Source organism: Saccostrea echinata, unplaced genomic scaffold (genome assembly GCF_033153115.1).
Source record: "Saccostrea echinata isolate AGI-Se365-2 ecotype Australia unplaced genomic scaffold, CSIRO_AGI_Sech_v1 ptg000009l, whole genome shotgun sequence".
NCBI classification, from domain to species: domain Eukaryota; kingdom Metazoa; phylum Mollusca; class Bivalvia; order Ostreida; family Ostreidae; genus Saccostrea; species Saccostrea echinata.
The window spans coordinates 9,801,140-9,814,812 of record NW_026889758.1 but is presented as its reverse complement, the minus strand read 5'-3'; the positions used below and the strand labels follow the sequence as shown (position 1 = coordinate 9,814,812).

Genomic DNA, 13,673 nt, shown 5'->3' with positions numbered 1-13,673 from the left:
ATTCTGTTTCAAAATTGACCTCAGAAGGGTTTTTTCCTTATATCTTAAACAGTAATAAAGTAATACGATAGAATTTAACTTCAATCCTACTTTATAAGTCAATATATTTTACTAATTAAGCCAATTTAGGCTTCAAACTCCATGCGACGCTCGGGGTGGCGGTTTCTGTGTCTTGCGGGGTGGCAGCATGTCTGAGAAATAGAGATTACTTTATTTATCGTTTAAGATATAAGGAAAAAACCCTTCTGAGGTCAATTTTGAAACAGAATATTGTGTCAAAAGTCGAAAACGTTGATACCCCGAAAAGTGAGGAAGAGTGTTTGAGAAAACGGAGCACTCTTATAGGCTGCTTTAAACGGTCAGAGGTAGGTTGATATTTGCTCTCTTCCGTAGAATACAATTTTCTGATCTAACACGTCTAAACATATGAAAAAAATTCAGGTTTATTCACCGTGTTGGTGTTTTCCTCGCCTCGGTGCCGCCACCCCGAGTCACGCATTGCCGCCACCCCGAATGTACCGTTCTAACCGGTGATTACGTAAAGGCTATGTTCTTTCAAATGAATTCATGAACGACTCTCGGCCGTCGTAATTTTATCAGTAACTCTTGATGATCTGTGATGTAGAAATTAGAGGTATTTTCTTTCCAATCCCATTGTTTATCTTACTCTAAATTAAAATGATTCCAATCAAAATTCAGTACAAATCTGTAGCCAAAAAAAAAAAAAAAAAAAAAAAAAAAGAAAGAAAATGGAGCTCCGAGCATTCACTTTGTACAGGAGAGTAGTAACCGTATTAAACTGGCATATATACAGTTAGCAATGCTCTCGAAGCATCAGACTGAATGGAACAACAAATATTTGTGATTTTTATCACATACGTTACGTGCATCACGGAGTAGAGTTCATCACAACTCCTTAAATTCTGAAAATAAATTGATGGCATATTTTGGCACCTTAATAGTCCTATTTTTATTTTTGTTTTTTTATGCTCCCGTAATCGAAGATTCGGGGGTATATAGTTTTTGCCCTGTCCGTCCGTCTGTCTGTCTAGCTGTCTGTCTGCAAAAACTTTAACCTTGCCCATAACTTTTGATTGGTTGGAGCTATGGCTTTTTTATTTCACATGTGTATTCCTTGTGACAAGACCTTTCTTTGGGTACCAACATGTTTGACCTCTTGGCCTTGACCTTGGAGTTTAACTCTCTTTTGAAAACATTCTACCCAACTTTAACCTTGGCCATAACTTTTGAACAGTTGGTGCTAGGGCTCTCATATTTCACATGCATATTCATTGTGACAAGACCTTTCCATGGGTGTAAATATTTTTGACTTTTCAACCTAGACCTTGGAGTTTGACCCACTTAAAAAAAATCTTTAACATTGGCCATAACTTTTGAACAGTTAATACTAGGACTTTTATATTTCACAGGTATATTTCTTGTGACAAGACCATCCTTGGGATACCAATAATTTTGACCTTGGAGTTTGACCTTCTTTTGTTAAACTTTAACCTTCGCCATAACTTTTGAAGAGTTGGTGTTAGGGCTTCATATTTTGCACGTGTATTTCGCATGACAAGGTCTTTACCTGCATACCATCAATTTGGACCCCTTGACATTGACCTTGGAGTTTGACCCACTTTTCGAAAATATTAATCTTAAATTGACCATACCTTTTGAATGGCTGGTGCTTCGGCTTTTATCTATATTTACTAGGCATATTCATTGACACAGACCCTTTCTTTTGGTAACAACATTTTGATCTCTTGACCTTGGAGTTTGACTTGCATTTGAGAAACTTTAACCTTTGCTATAAAATACCGTATGTGGGCATCAGTGTTTCACAAACACATCTTTTTTTTAAAAAAAATTTTAAGATGTATCCAACTCTACACATAATATAACTGAAATGATCTTATCACATTGAGAAAATATGTAACAAATTGACTGCAATGCCAGTTTTCATTTCATAAGGCTGGCTAAAATTAATTCAATGTTTAACGTCACCTAAAAACTCCAAAACCTACGAGAAAGGGAGAAAAAAATAAATAAACAAAAAAATTTCAAATAAATGAGTATTTACTCATTTACATGAATCAAAATGATGTAAATATTTTTGCATCGTGTGGGCTTATTGTTTAATGATCAATTTTAGTGAATCTGTCAGCAACTCAACATAAATGATAGACTCATTTCAAATATACCTCATACAGCGCCCAAATTCTGTCTCTTCGTAAGAAATGCAGTTTTTAGTTGTAGTTGATAAGAGTAAAAGCAAAACGGAAACAAATACCAATCCGAAAACTACGCGCGGGTGACGTTAAACATATAATTTACTTTGGACAGCCTAAATTATATTTTATTGATATGATAATTTGTGCATATTACATAACGAAAGCATATTCAGTGAAATGAATTAACATCATTTGCCTGGCATCATTTCAGGTATTTGCGTCAAGTTGATACACATTAATGATTCAATGAGTATATATATAAGTTCCTGTTATACATGTATGTCATACCTGTGCATAAATTATCCTGTAGCAGTTAAAGAAGAAAGCCAGTAGATGACTTGTAAATGTTGCATTATTAATACTTTTTTGTTATTCAAAAAATTTATTTTTCTTTTTTTAAAACAAAGCATTCCTATTCGATAAAATATAATTCCTATTCGATAAATTGTTATATTATTCCTATTGGAAGAAATATCCAAAATATATCATTCTTATTCGAAAACACGTGTTTCTTATTCGATAATTTTGTCATTCTTATTCGATAATCATGTGCAATTATGTTTATATGTAATTAACTTGTTATTCCTACTTGAAAACATATCATTCATATTCGAAAACATACGATTCCTATTCAATATTTTTGTTATTCGATTTTAATTATATCATTCCAATGCGATGTTTTCGTATTCAATAATTGTATAAGAATAACAAGATTATCGAATAGGAATTGTATGTTTTCGAATAGGAATAACTTGTTTTTCAATAGGAATAACATGTTTATCGAATATAAATCATTTTATTATCGAATAAGAATGACAAAATTATTGAATAGGAATCGCATGTTTTCGAATAGGAATAACAAATCAAATATGAATCACATGTTTTTGAATATGAATAACAAATTATCGAATAGAAATGCATCCTCACAATGTCAAGGTGTTTTGATTTCGGAACTCCACACAAACCCTTGACATAAGTCGCTATTTAAAAGTTGGGCTAGAAAGCTACTATTTCATTTGTTCCTGGAACCAATCACAAAACAGCTTTTATAATCGGTAAGTTTTGAAAACAAATATGACTCGTCTTTAAAATGGAAAGTGTCAATATTGTAGGATTTTTGAAAGTTACTTCAAATAAATAACATCGGGGATGAATTTTTTGAAGATCGTCCTCCTTACAATCACAAAAGATGTGCTCTGGAGTTGAGCAATTTGATAAACTCCAGAGCACATTTGAAGAATGAATTCTCATTGGTTAGTTTATAATTACCCATTACGTCATGTGTAACCACAAGCCCAACTTTTAAATAACGACTTATGTCAAGGGTTTGTGTGGAGTTTCGAAATCACAAAACTTTGACATTGTGAGGATGCATTTCTATTCGATAATTGATAAATGATAAATTATCGAATAGAAATCACTTTTTTCCCGCATAAGAATAACAATTATCGAAAAGGAATCGCATTTTATCGAATAGGTATGATATGTTTCAGAATAGCAAAATTTTTGAATAGGAATTATAACAAAAAAACTTTAATAATGTAACGTTTTACACGCCATAGCCAGCGTTAAAAATCAGAGGTGGGAACTAAATTAACTAAACTGATGAGGCTGTATCCTAATGAATGTGATGATAACGAACAGTAATCAAGCTCGAAAATCCAATTGAATATCACAAATTGGGAGCACAGGTACTTGTGGACAGGGAACCCCCTCCCCCCCCCCCCTCCAATATGCCCCACAGGTCAAAAAATATTTTTATGTATTTTTTTCATAAATTATTCTTCTAGTACACATTTACAATGTATTCCATAAGAAAAATCCAAAAAATAACGCAGAATTAACGTTTTACTAAAAAATCATACCCGCGGTATAATACCGAAGAATAATTTATGAAAAAAATACATAAAAATATTTTTTGACCTGTGGGGCATATTGGAAGGGGGGGGGGGTTCCCTGTCCTCAAGTACCTGTGATTGGGAGCAGAGCAAAGTAGACCCCTCCTAAGCAAAACATCATTAAAAAAATCAGAAATCGCATTCTGTCAATGAAATTCAAGGTTTCATTCACGAGTCAAATGTCTCCCTACTTCGCAAATGACAAACAATAATGTATTTTGATGATAAATGCAACAATCTACATTATTAAAACATTCTGCAGTCCCATGAAAGGAAAACCCAGGGGGAGTTTTTTCCCCATTTTTGATTTCAATATCACGGTTTTTTTTTTGGGGGGGGGGTTGTTTTTGTAATTAAGAAAGGAAAATGAATAAGACTAGAACGTTACAGTATTCCTTATAATGTATTTGTCTTTGCAAATGAGCATGAATATAAAAAAATGTGCAGGGTGAAATGTTTTAAGATCAAAGTTTGCATATAATTTCAAATCATACAATATCACTTGAAGTGTTATTGCAGTGATAAGATATTCAAAACAACTATCGACTGCAAAGATCTCTGGGTCTGAGCTGTCATCTACTGATACGTACAATGTAAAACAAAATTTATCAAGTTACTAACAATTCTGAGGAAGGTCATCGGATAGCCATTGACTGACAATGATTTTTTTCTTCAAATTTTGTATCTTTTTATCATGTCTTTTTTTCTTCTATTACACATAAAAATAAAATGTACCTAGAAAAATAATTCATAAACAGAAATGATAACTTTGAGAAGTGTCTTTATAAACCAAATTGACGCAAAGGAGAGTCTTTTAACAAGGATATTAAAGCCTTTGCAGCAACCATTCAGAAATTATGGTCAAGGTTAAACGTTTTTTAATAGTAGGTGAAACTCTAAACTCAAGGTCATGAGTCAAAAATATTGGTATTTATGATAATGTCTTGTCACAAGGAAAATATTTGTGAAATATGGAAGCACTAGAGTCAAGCATTCAAAAGTTATGGCCAAGGTTAAAATTTTTCAAAAATAGGTCAAACTCCAAAGTCAAGATCAAAATTGTTATACCAAGGGAAGGTCTTGACACAAGGAATACACATGTGAAGTATGAGGGTTCTAGCTTCAACCATTCAAAACTTACAGAAAAGTGTAAAGTTTTTCAAAAGTAAGTAAAATTCTACGGTCAAGGGTCAGAATTGTTTAAACTCAAGGGAAGGTGTTGTTACAAGGAATACACATGAAAAGCACGATAGCCCTAGCAGCAGCCATTTAAATGTGATAGGCAAGGTTAGTATTTGGTAAAATTTTGCAAGAATGGATCAAACTCCAAGGTCAAGAGATCAAATATGTTGGTACTAAAAGAAAGGTATGTGAAATATGAAAGCCCTAGCTTCAAAAGATCAAAAGTTATGGACAAGGTTAAAGTTTTTACGGACAGACAGCTAGACAGATAGTTGGATGATAGAGCAAAAACTATCTTCAATTACGGGGGCGTAAAAATCTTTCATATAATATTTCATTGAAATGCCGTAAGCTGATTTTCCATTACATAGGCAATAAGACATTATAGTTGTTGATTGTGAAATCTTGCATTTCCCAGTTTCGTTGCTAAGTTGTTTTTTTTTTACCCAGCTACGTAAATTGATAATACAATTTGAAATATTTCTGCAGTACTGATTTTGCAAAGTTTATAGATAGTGCGTGTACTATAAAAATACATCAAGCAAAGAAAAAGTACACCAGAGTATTTTTTCTGCGTTGTTTTTTTTTTTTTTTTTTTTTTTTTTTTTTTTTTTTTTTTTCATATACATGAATGAGTTATGCGGACATTTTCTTCATAGATGTCTGATTGAATTCTCTGATATGTAGACTTAACTTCTAGAGTTATTTCTATATGATTCTATATATAATCCGATAGTTCTTTCCACTCTTGGTTATGTTACATTTTTCTTTTCCATATTGAGTTGTTATCAAAATTTTCTTTTATTTAAACCAGTTTTAGATTGAACTATCAAATATCCAAAAAAAATCTTTTCCCTTCAAGGAAAATATCTAGATTTGAATTTTGAATTTCACAGTAAACTTTTAATGTGTACAAGGTGTAGATAACAAACAGTGAACAATCTCATAAATCGAATAAAGAATACAAATCGTGAACAGGACCCTTGGAAACACCAAAGGTTTGATCAGGTGCCTAGGAGGAGTAAGCATCCCTTGTCCATAGGTCACACCTAGAGTGAGCTCTCTGTATTGATCAGGTAAAAATACGACCCAAAGATAGATTGTGTTTGCAAACAAGCCCATTATTTCAACCATAGAATTTGCGAAATGCCGACTATAATGGAGATTGTTAACAGCCTTGTAACTTCATCTTCTTTGTCAGTAGCTTGTGTTTGTTTAAAAATCGTACTCAGAACATGCTCTTGCAAACCGAATCAGTTGAGAGACATAAAACACAATATGCAGGTGATGTTGGAGTATTACTGCATTAATAAGGTAAGTTAACGACGGATAATCTTTAGTCAATTAATACTATTTAAAGACAAACACTGTCTCTGCCATGCAAACTTTTCAGTGACCCTGGAATTCATTTTATACGAGGTTCCTCTATATTGAGAATTACCCATTTGTACAGATATATTTTTTTTTTTAAAAAGTGTTCAGATCCAGTTAAGAGCTTATTAACTCTTGGTATTTGATCTTGTTTGACCTTTATTCTCCAGATTAAATAATGAAAAGGAATTTGTCCTCTCGCAAAAAGTCTTCTTAAGTTCAAGTTTTATGATCAAGGATTTTATTCACTGAATTTACTATTATTTATTACATTCACCTTAGTCTCTTTGTGTGTGTGTGTGTATATATATATATATATATATATATATATATATATATATATATATATATATATATATATATATATATATATATATATATATATATAGTAATTATGTGGATAACTTAATTCCGATTTTTAAAACATTGAATTTGCTGGAAACAGATAAATGCCTCTTTGAAGTTGCTGGAAACAGATACATTCATATATTTATAATTTCGCTAAATAATGAGCATGCACACGAAAAACAAATTGTTTTTCACTGAAATTTAATTATAAGCATTGACTATATAAATTATTTTGTTCATCGAGAAATGAATCGCACACTTTTTCATGAAAGCCTTCCATCACTATTCAAGACATACAAAAGAGGTTGTAGCGCCCCCTTTCGTCTCAATTTTGCTAGAAAATTGCGTCCGGGTTACTCATTCTTTATTTTACCATTTTCATTTTAACTTTCTTCGTCTTACTTTTTAATTCAAACTTTCATATTTTAACTTTCGTTTCTTCTTATTACCGTACCATTAAAAATAGAATATATTAGGCACGCGGAAACAGAATTTTAAAAATTAAAATTCAAAATAAGAAAGTCTGTACATACAACAAGCCAAACTGAAATTAAGAAATGAAAGTAAAATTAGAAAATTAAAACAAGTTAAAATAAGTAAAATTAGAAAATTGAAACAGGAAGTTAAAATTGAAATAAGAAATATAAATGAAAATATAAGATAAAATTAAAAAAAAAGATCTTGAGAATAAAATTAAGAATTAAAAATATTGAAAAAGACTTCTGGCATTGAGCTTCAATTTTTTTTTATAATCCAATATAAGAAAAGCCACAAGTATTCTTCCAAAAATACATCGAGACATCGGAGTGGGACCACTCTGGTGCTTTGAAAAGGATATCATAGGAACACTATTCCTTTCAGGAACAATAAAGCTACAGTTATTCAACTAACTATTTTTTATATCAGGATTCACATTTTCGGGACACGCACATTTAAAAAGAAAGTGAGCATCTCATATTCCAGTCACGTCTACTTATGAAATATAGGACCATTCTCTTTTGAACGAAGCTCTTGGTCAATTGATTGCATTAAATATCTTATTTAAAGTTTTTCTATGGTATTATATGGTAGAAAATGCTTAAAGTTTTACATTAAGGAAAAAGGTAGAACCCCTCTAATCTAATAAATGGTCCATAGCCATCTCACACGACCTCGGTCCACTGAAATAAGAAATTTAAGCTTCAACTTGATTTTTAAATCTCCTATCAATGTCTAAAGCAACAATATACGATTTGTGATTACTTTTTTCTATTTTCATCAATGCAAACATTTAGTAATTCTTAATGCTAAATACTAACTTTTTATCATGATCTCTTTCTTCTTTTTTTTTTAAGTCAAACTGAATTTTAAGAAGCACCCATGGGTTTTGCAAAATAGGATAGGTTAACATTTGAATTCTCTGTATCGACCATCTAACACAGGATCATAAACTCGAATATAGATTTACGTATTTTAGGGAGCAAAATTTTAATCCAGAATCTTGTGTCTCAATAATTCCTCTCTAAGTATCTTTGTACATGCCAAAAAACTGCCGTATTTCTTTGAAGAAAGATTTTTCAATATACTTTGAAATTATATGCAAAATAACTTTGATCTTAAAACACCAAGTCTGGGTTTACTACATCAGACATACAGTAAATTGTTTCTGTGGATCTATATATATTGATTTCCATCAATAACTTTCACTGTGTTGATTTTATACATCTTTCATACTTCAGGCCAAGGTTGTTTTAAGGCTACTCTTTCATTTTTTGTGATATTGCCATTATAGTTGACTAATAACAAGGACGTTAATTAATCGATTATCATTAATGTATAATTTCTCCCACAAAACATGAGAGGGCTCTGTTATATTATTTGAGATACACAGAATTGTCAATAGTGTTACTAGAGAGACTTTGACACATTAGTTTTCGTGCAGACAAAGTGCTGTATACAGATTTTGGCTTTTCGCTGTGCAAGATTTAAAAATTGGAAAGAATTTTCATGTTTTGTTTTTTTTTTTCTACAGGAGATTGAGAGACATTTATTTGACAATTTGAAATCTTTGCTTTTTTCCGACTTGGGATTTTAAGCTAAAAATTTTTAAAAAATAAATTGTACTCGCAGAATCATTTTTTTTAAATTCCTGTTCCTTTTTAAAGGTTCTAACTTTTTTGCTCGCGGATCGAGCAGCAAATTCGTAGGTGGATGTGGGGGTGTTGAAATTATTTACCCCATACTTCATGATTTCAAATGAGTGACTAAATATACTGACCACTTTATTTACACCCCCCCCCCGAATATAGTACATGTAGTTGAAAAATATCTCTAACGGACGCTGGATTGTAGAAATACAGAGTTGTCAACTATGTAATAAAGCAAGTAACATTTTTATATCAAAACAAAACAAAAACAAAAACCAGCCATGGTGTAAGAAGTGGAAAAAACCGTGAAAATTACAGCCTGTAGAATATTTTTATGTACAGCAAATATATATATAATATACGATACATTTAGTGATGTATTGCTTTAGCGGAAGCTGTGTTCATGGTAAATTATACTGTGTGCAGCACAAAATAGCTGTAGAAGGTATGGCCAGAATCACAATTTGAATAAAATGAATTCAGGATCCATTTCACCGGATCAAAAGAGTCAAGACAAATCCTTTCAAATCAATTACAATTTTAAAGGTAAATGTCAAAGTCAACAATACAATATGAGGTAAATGTCGAAGTCAAAAATCCAATCTGATATCGAATTTAATTATTTTTATTATTTTTTCTCTATTATTCCAAGCTCTCTGATTGGCTCAAACTTGGTCACATGATCAAGTATATTGCAGCATATAGACTTGTGTTACTATTTATAGATTATGAAATATGTTTTTAAAAATAAAAATAATCATCAATAAAAACAACAATAGTGATGACTTCACAATAGCTATTATGACTTGATGTTTCTAAAAAACTTATACTTCATCTCCTATTTATAATTGTGATGTTCTGAGACAATTTTGATAAAATGTAACAATGCCTTGAATAAGGATCTAGTCATGTACTTTATATTAAAACAGAGATGTTTTGGTAAATTGATATAATAAAATACAACAAATGTAGCCTTTTAAACTATTATATTCCTTTAATTACTCTATCAGTATAAAGGAAACACAATAACATTACACAACTTAATTTATTTTGATCTGTAGTCACTATGTGTTGAAAAAAGACAAGAGAGAAAACCTGTGGCTTGTTCCCATTATTTTCAAATTTTGTTTGTCAATCTCTGTAAAATGAAATATGAAGATAACGAACAGTATTCAATCTCGAAAGTCCAATGAAACGATACAAATTTGGAGCAGAGCAAACACGGACCTCAAAATTTAGAGTTGGGATCAGGTGCCATGGAGGAGTGAGCATCCCCTGCCGACCGGTCACACCTACCGTGTGCTCTTTGTGATGATCGGGAAACAAAAACCGAAAAAAAAAATCCGTAGTCAGTTCAGTGTATAAATAATGGCCTAACAATTAGTATGAAAAAGTCAGTCAGCATTTGACTCAATGATAGGTTGTATATATGTGCTGACAAAGTCATTGTATCGACCGAAAAACTTGCGAAAAGATGACATCATACAAGACTGTTGATATCCTTGTTTTGTCAACTTGTTTGTCAATGGCTTGTCTCGTTTTAGAATTTGTTCATACGTAAAGCAGGCTCTTGCGTATCGAATTAACTAAGAGACATAAACCCATATGCAGGTGATAAGGGTATATTGCTACATAAGTAAGGGAAGTTGACGATTGAAAAGTTGAAGTCATCACGTTTATCATAAAGCTTTGCTGTTAGGTTACCATTAACGTCTTTTTCTAGTATAATATCTAAATATGAAACAGATGTGTCAGAATATGTGATGTAGCCCTTTCATGAGGTCGATTCTTAGACATATCGACTCCACAGCACTTCGTGCAAGGTCGATATGCTTTTCTGTGAAGTTGATATATCTATGCATCGACCTCATGAAAGGGCTATATTTGTATAATAGCTTCCTTAGATATGTACATCATGTTGAATTAAAAAAAAAACGGGTTTTTCTGCAGTTGTATTTTTATTTTTGGCGTTTCGACCCCTTCATATTATAAGAAGCAATTCCCACGGTTGCATTAGATCACAAAATTTATTCATGAGAAATGATTAGATGTTTAGAATTTTACAGAACACTGCCGTGTAATTAGGATTTAGCAGAAGCTGAACACTACCATGTTTTACTTTAACATATTTTTAGATTCAGTGACATGTTGACGTTGTTCACAATGCAGTAGAATTGAATCTTTCCGTTACAGTACGTGAATTATTTCTACGGTCTTTGTGGTGGCAGCAGTATTTCAATCAAAGTTGTCTTTTACACAAATGATGTACCTGCCGAGAATTATTAATTAAAGCTTCACCGTGTTTCATATTAATTCCACGATAAACAAGATAAACATTACCACAGAGAAGAGACAGAAACCCGCATCCACGACACCTGCATTCTGCTACTTGATTTCAATAGGAGGCTTGCCAATACCATTCCCGCATTCTGTACATTACATACAGCACTTCCTATTAATATTTGTTAAACTGATAAAGGTTTTATTTTTACATATTCAACGGCATAACCAACAATAGATATGGATGGCAACTTCTCTAATGTTTCCGATGTTCCAGATCATCTGAAATTTAACGACAATAATGCATACACCATTATTTCCTTAGGCTCAATGTTTCTTGTCGGTGCTTTGGGAAATATTGCCTTTTTTGTCACTCTTTTTAGCAGTGAAAAACGAAAGTCCCCCACCAATTTTTTTCTACTACATTTGTCGTCGGCGAACTTGATGGTGATGTTCGTAATACCTGTTGGAGAAATGATTCTAAACGCCACTGTGGTTTGGAAAGGAGGTACTTTTCTGTGCAAATTATACAAATTTCTTTGGAGCTTTGGACAGTATACTACCATTTTTCTATTGTGCTGTATCAGTATTGACCGTTTTCTGGCTTTCGTTTTTCCCCTGAGGTCAATCACACAATCTCCACGGACCAGATCCCTAATGGCGGCGTCTGCGTGGCTTGTCAGTGCCTTTCTCGCCATACCCGAGGTAAGATCTTGCTAATGGATTTTCCTCTGTTTTAAATACTGTTCTATTTCCACATTCAAAGTGTCTCTGAATTTTGAGAAAATAACGAGCTACTAAAGTTATAACTTGCTGTACAGATCGAATTTAGGTCAAAGAAACTAAAAATTTCCAATTAGTACTTATTTTTCAAGTTGAAGCTTATGCTTCTTTTCTTCTTGCATGGAAATCATGCTTTGTCGACAAGTGCATTGCATAGATACTTCATTATACCTCAAATAAATTAATGAAATCATTTTAAAAGGATAAGATATGTTTTCTTGAGAACGTTTTTATTGAGTTAAAAATGTTTGTGTATTATACAGAGCAGAATTGCAATTTTAATGAATTTTATACGAGGCTAGGTATACTAGAGAACAAATGCATTAACTGACATATTATCTGGACTATATTGAAATAATATTAGCTAGTAACATTTCAAACTTATTTTTTCATCCACTACATGTACATGTGTGTGAGAGGGTGTATGTATGTGTGAGGGTGTGTGTTTTTTTCTTGAGGTTCTTTTAAAGACGACATTATGTATCTGTAAAAGAAGAGGAATATAAAGTGAAACCAAAAAAAAAAAAGAAAAGAAATACCCGTCGTAATACAATTAGAGAAATACAATAAAAAAGAGAATTTTTCTACACTTTAAATTCTAACAAAAGGTCGACATTTCAGGCCAGCTTTCTTTTTTTTTCCTGCTAGCATCTAGTCTACAACCTCACTGTGACATAGCTCCTAGCAAAATTAACGTTATAGAGAGGCCGAAGACCGTCCACTCTGTGAGAAAAGGAACAGATGCGGTCCTATGGCCATCGATCCGTTCTTTTACTCACATAATGGACACGTTGAGGTGTTTCTCTTTCTTAAAACTTTATCTTCATTATCAGTTGAGAATAGGCAACCTTATTGTTTTGCTAGATCTTGAAATAATCTAATAAAGTTAACTGTAGTAAATGCCCATTTTCTTGGGGAAAAGAACCTGCCCATTCTTTCTATCAATGAACAGGTTTTTAAAATGTCAGTTCGGACAGATTGGGGAGTACCAAATAAAGAATGTATCCGTGAGGGAACAAAACCCAAATTCATTCGATACAACATTTAATTTACATAAAACTTGAATTCAAAAGAAAATAAATTACCAGAATTATTTCAAATTTCAGTTTCCGTATTTCCACCCCGTGGTGAAACTTTCACCTGTTTCTTCTTATTTGACTCCTGTGCATTACAAGTTTTCACGTTTACATGAATCTTGTTGTTTACCATCATTTGGGTGTAGAATCTGGTTCATATAATCTGGTTGCCGTGGTAACATTTAAAGAATACTTTTGTAAAATGTCTTTCAAATCTTGCTTTGACACCATTAGCTGTGTTGAATATGCTACTTAAGTTATGATTCATTTTACTTTATCATTTATGTCTCTCGTACATTTACTAGATGTAGTATCTTTAAATTGAAAAGGTTTTTCTTACTAATACTGCAATGTACAATTGTAAGTAAATATTTC

General features: G+C 32.2%; 1 protein-coding gene across 1 annotated transcript in view; it reads left to right on the top strand.

Annotated features, from left to right (window-relative positions):
• The first annotated feature begins 11,675 nt into the window (after window positions 1-11,675).
• LOC133183268 (adipokinetic hormone/corazonin-related peptide receptor variant I-like) overlaps window positions 11,676-13,673 on the top strand; it is an 86,007-nt gene continuing 84,009 nt past the window's right edge. The window contains exon 1 of the mRNA XM_061318228.1: window positions 11,676-12,144. Coding sequence (XP_061174212.1) covers window positions 11,680-12,144 — 465 coding nt within the window. The 5' untranslated portion in view covers window positions 11,676-11,679. The remainder of the gene's footprint in view (window positions 12,145-13,673) is intronic.